This window comes from Perkinsus marinus (genome assembly GCF_000006405.1).
Source record: "Perkinsus marinus ATCC 50983 genomic scaffold scf_1104296939916, whole genome shotgun sequence".
NCBI classification, from domain to species: Eukaryota; Perkinsozoa; order Perkinsida; family Perkinsidae; genus Perkinsus; species Perkinsus marinus.
This window is the reverse complement of record NW_003213003.1, coordinates 4,001-6,050: the sequence shown is the minus strand read 5'-3', so window position 1 is coordinate 6,050 and position 2,050 is coordinate 4,001. Positions and strand designations below refer to the sequence as shown.

The following is a 2,050-nucleotide window of genomic DNA, read 5'->3' as shown; positions in this document are numbered from 1 at the left end:
CTGATGCTGGGAAGGATGGTACGAAGATTAGAAGGCACGAAAAGACTATCGTGGGTCTTCGGGTGAAGGTTAAAGAGAGGATGGAGGCCATAGGGCAGTATAGGATCTCCAGCTGGCGTGAAATACATCACTCTCGTTGTGTTTACTTCTCCACACAACGCGGGATTAGAGTTGTCAGTGCATTGCTATAGAGACGGGGTCTGGCAAGCCCTCTCCGGCGTCTACCTCTGGGGGGGGGCAGTTCTACGTCATCCAAATTGGTTGAATCGTTGTGGTTGAGAGCCAGCACTTGACCTCCTCCATTGATCGTTGAATACCTCAACCCCCAACTATTGACTAAGCGGATATGTTTTCAACGCCAGCTGCGGCACCGCCGGTAGGAGCAGCAGCATCCGAGGAGGAACTACCGGGAAGCGCAAACCAGTTCACCTCGGATTTCGGGTAGGCCCTGGACAGACCCTCGATCGACCGCGTGTGAACAGATCAGGGTTGGAGAAAATGCACATGATTAACTACATGTGTTGGTGAAAAATGGAATTTGGAGGAAGTTTCGGGAGATTCTCCTCGGTTTTTGTACACTCACTCGAGTTTGTATTCGAAACTCGTCGAACAGTGTGGATTATTCCTACACTGCATCAGACCATCGCCCATTACCCCCGGGGATGCTTATCGGCCCGTTGTGGACCACCATGAGTGTGTCCCGTCGACTGGAGCAATGCATTCGTGCGGTGATGATACGTCGATGTTCGGCATTGGGGGTGAGGGAGAAGAGGGGGACAGTCTGAGGGCATCATCATCAATACTGACTACTAGCTTCCCTGGGGGGAACACGGCCTCTGCTTTGGTGAGGTCCCCTGCTGAAGGAGACGTTCGATGGGGGTTGTGTTTTATGCTCAGATAGCAGCCGAGGAGCTGAGCACACTGCATAGTTTGGTCGTTAGGAAAGCAGCAGATGTGAGTGCACGAGAGAGGATGCTCTTGCATCGACAGAGCGCTGTGGGAGCTGAGATAGTGAAGGCACAGCAGATGGTCCAGGAGCTCGCCGCGAGGCTGCTCGTAGATGCTCAATCGACGCTCAACTCTACAGCAGGGAAGTTGACCAAAAGGGTGAGGGTATGAAAGTCTCGGTGGTGATGATGGTCACGCGGCGGCAGATGGAGGCTCTTATGAGTCGAGTTACTTCAATGTTGCAAGAGACCCGGCGGACGGCAAGCGAGAGGAGACAGAGGGAGAAGGCAGATGCTCTCGTCCAGGAAGAGCTGAAATCATTGAGGTCTCGCATTGCTTCGTATAAGTCGGCTGCTACCTCGGCAAAGGAGGAATGTGCCAGATTGAAGAAAAAGATGAACGAGATGTCAACGATCACCGATGTAAGTGATCCCCGACCTCGGCCTGGGAATGATCCTAATCGTCACTCGAGGCATACGGAGTCTTTCCCTGTCAGTTGTCATCAAAGCAGCAGTCGATAGAAGGACCTTCAGCGTCATCACCACCAGCGGTGAGTGTTGAAGTCCAGGCTCTTCGAGCTAGGGTGTCAACCTTGAAGACTGCTGCCGGGGCTGCGAGGGAGGAATGCATCCGTTTGAAGACGAGACTAGAGGAGGCTCGGGGGGTGGGACCTCACCAGTGCAGTACGATGCAACTCGCCTGCAACTCGTCTCAGGACGCAGAGAAAGCATCTACACTCCAGGCGAAGCTTCGGAGGAAAGTCGCCGATCTAGAGGCACAGAATAGGATGGCACGGGAGGAAATCATAGAAGTTGAACACCGCGCGGCTGAGAACAGTCTGGCGGAGGTTGGAAGACTCGGTTGGTTCCCTTGTGCTTAGCTGACGCTACAGGTAGAGCGGCTAACACGGCATCTTGACAATCTCGAGACGGAGAATCGAAGGCTGAGGGCATCGGTAGATGAGCTGCATAGGCAGCAGGAGGAGGTGGTTAATAAATGCGTGGGTCGGTCGCTGAGACGGTCCCTGTAGGCGGCCTCCCAGCTGAATCCCCAGCTCGTGTCAACGGCAACATCGCCAACAGCTGGCTGGCGATGTGCCATG

General features: G+C 54.1%; 1 protein-coding gene across 1 annotated transcript in view; it reads left to right on the top strand.

Moving 5' to 3' along the window:
• Pmar_PMAR005527 (conserved hypothetical protein) overlaps positions 1–1,828 on the top strand; it is a gene marked incomplete at both ends in the record, with an annotated part of 3,225 nt that extends 1,397 nt beyond the window's left edge. Inside the window, 5 exons of the mRNA XM_002782196.1 lie at positions 363–441; positions 898–1,107; positions 1,155–1,370; positions 1,517–1,612; positions 1,664–1,828. Of these exons, the coding sequence (XP_002782242.1) occupies positions 363–441; positions 898–1,107; positions 1,155–1,370; positions 1,517–1,612; positions 1,664–1,828 (766 nt within the window). The remainder of the gene's footprint in view (positions 1–362; positions 442–897; positions 1,108–1,154; positions 1,371–1,516; positions 1,613–1,663) is intronic.
• Positions 1,829–2,050: the final 222 nt, after the last annotated feature.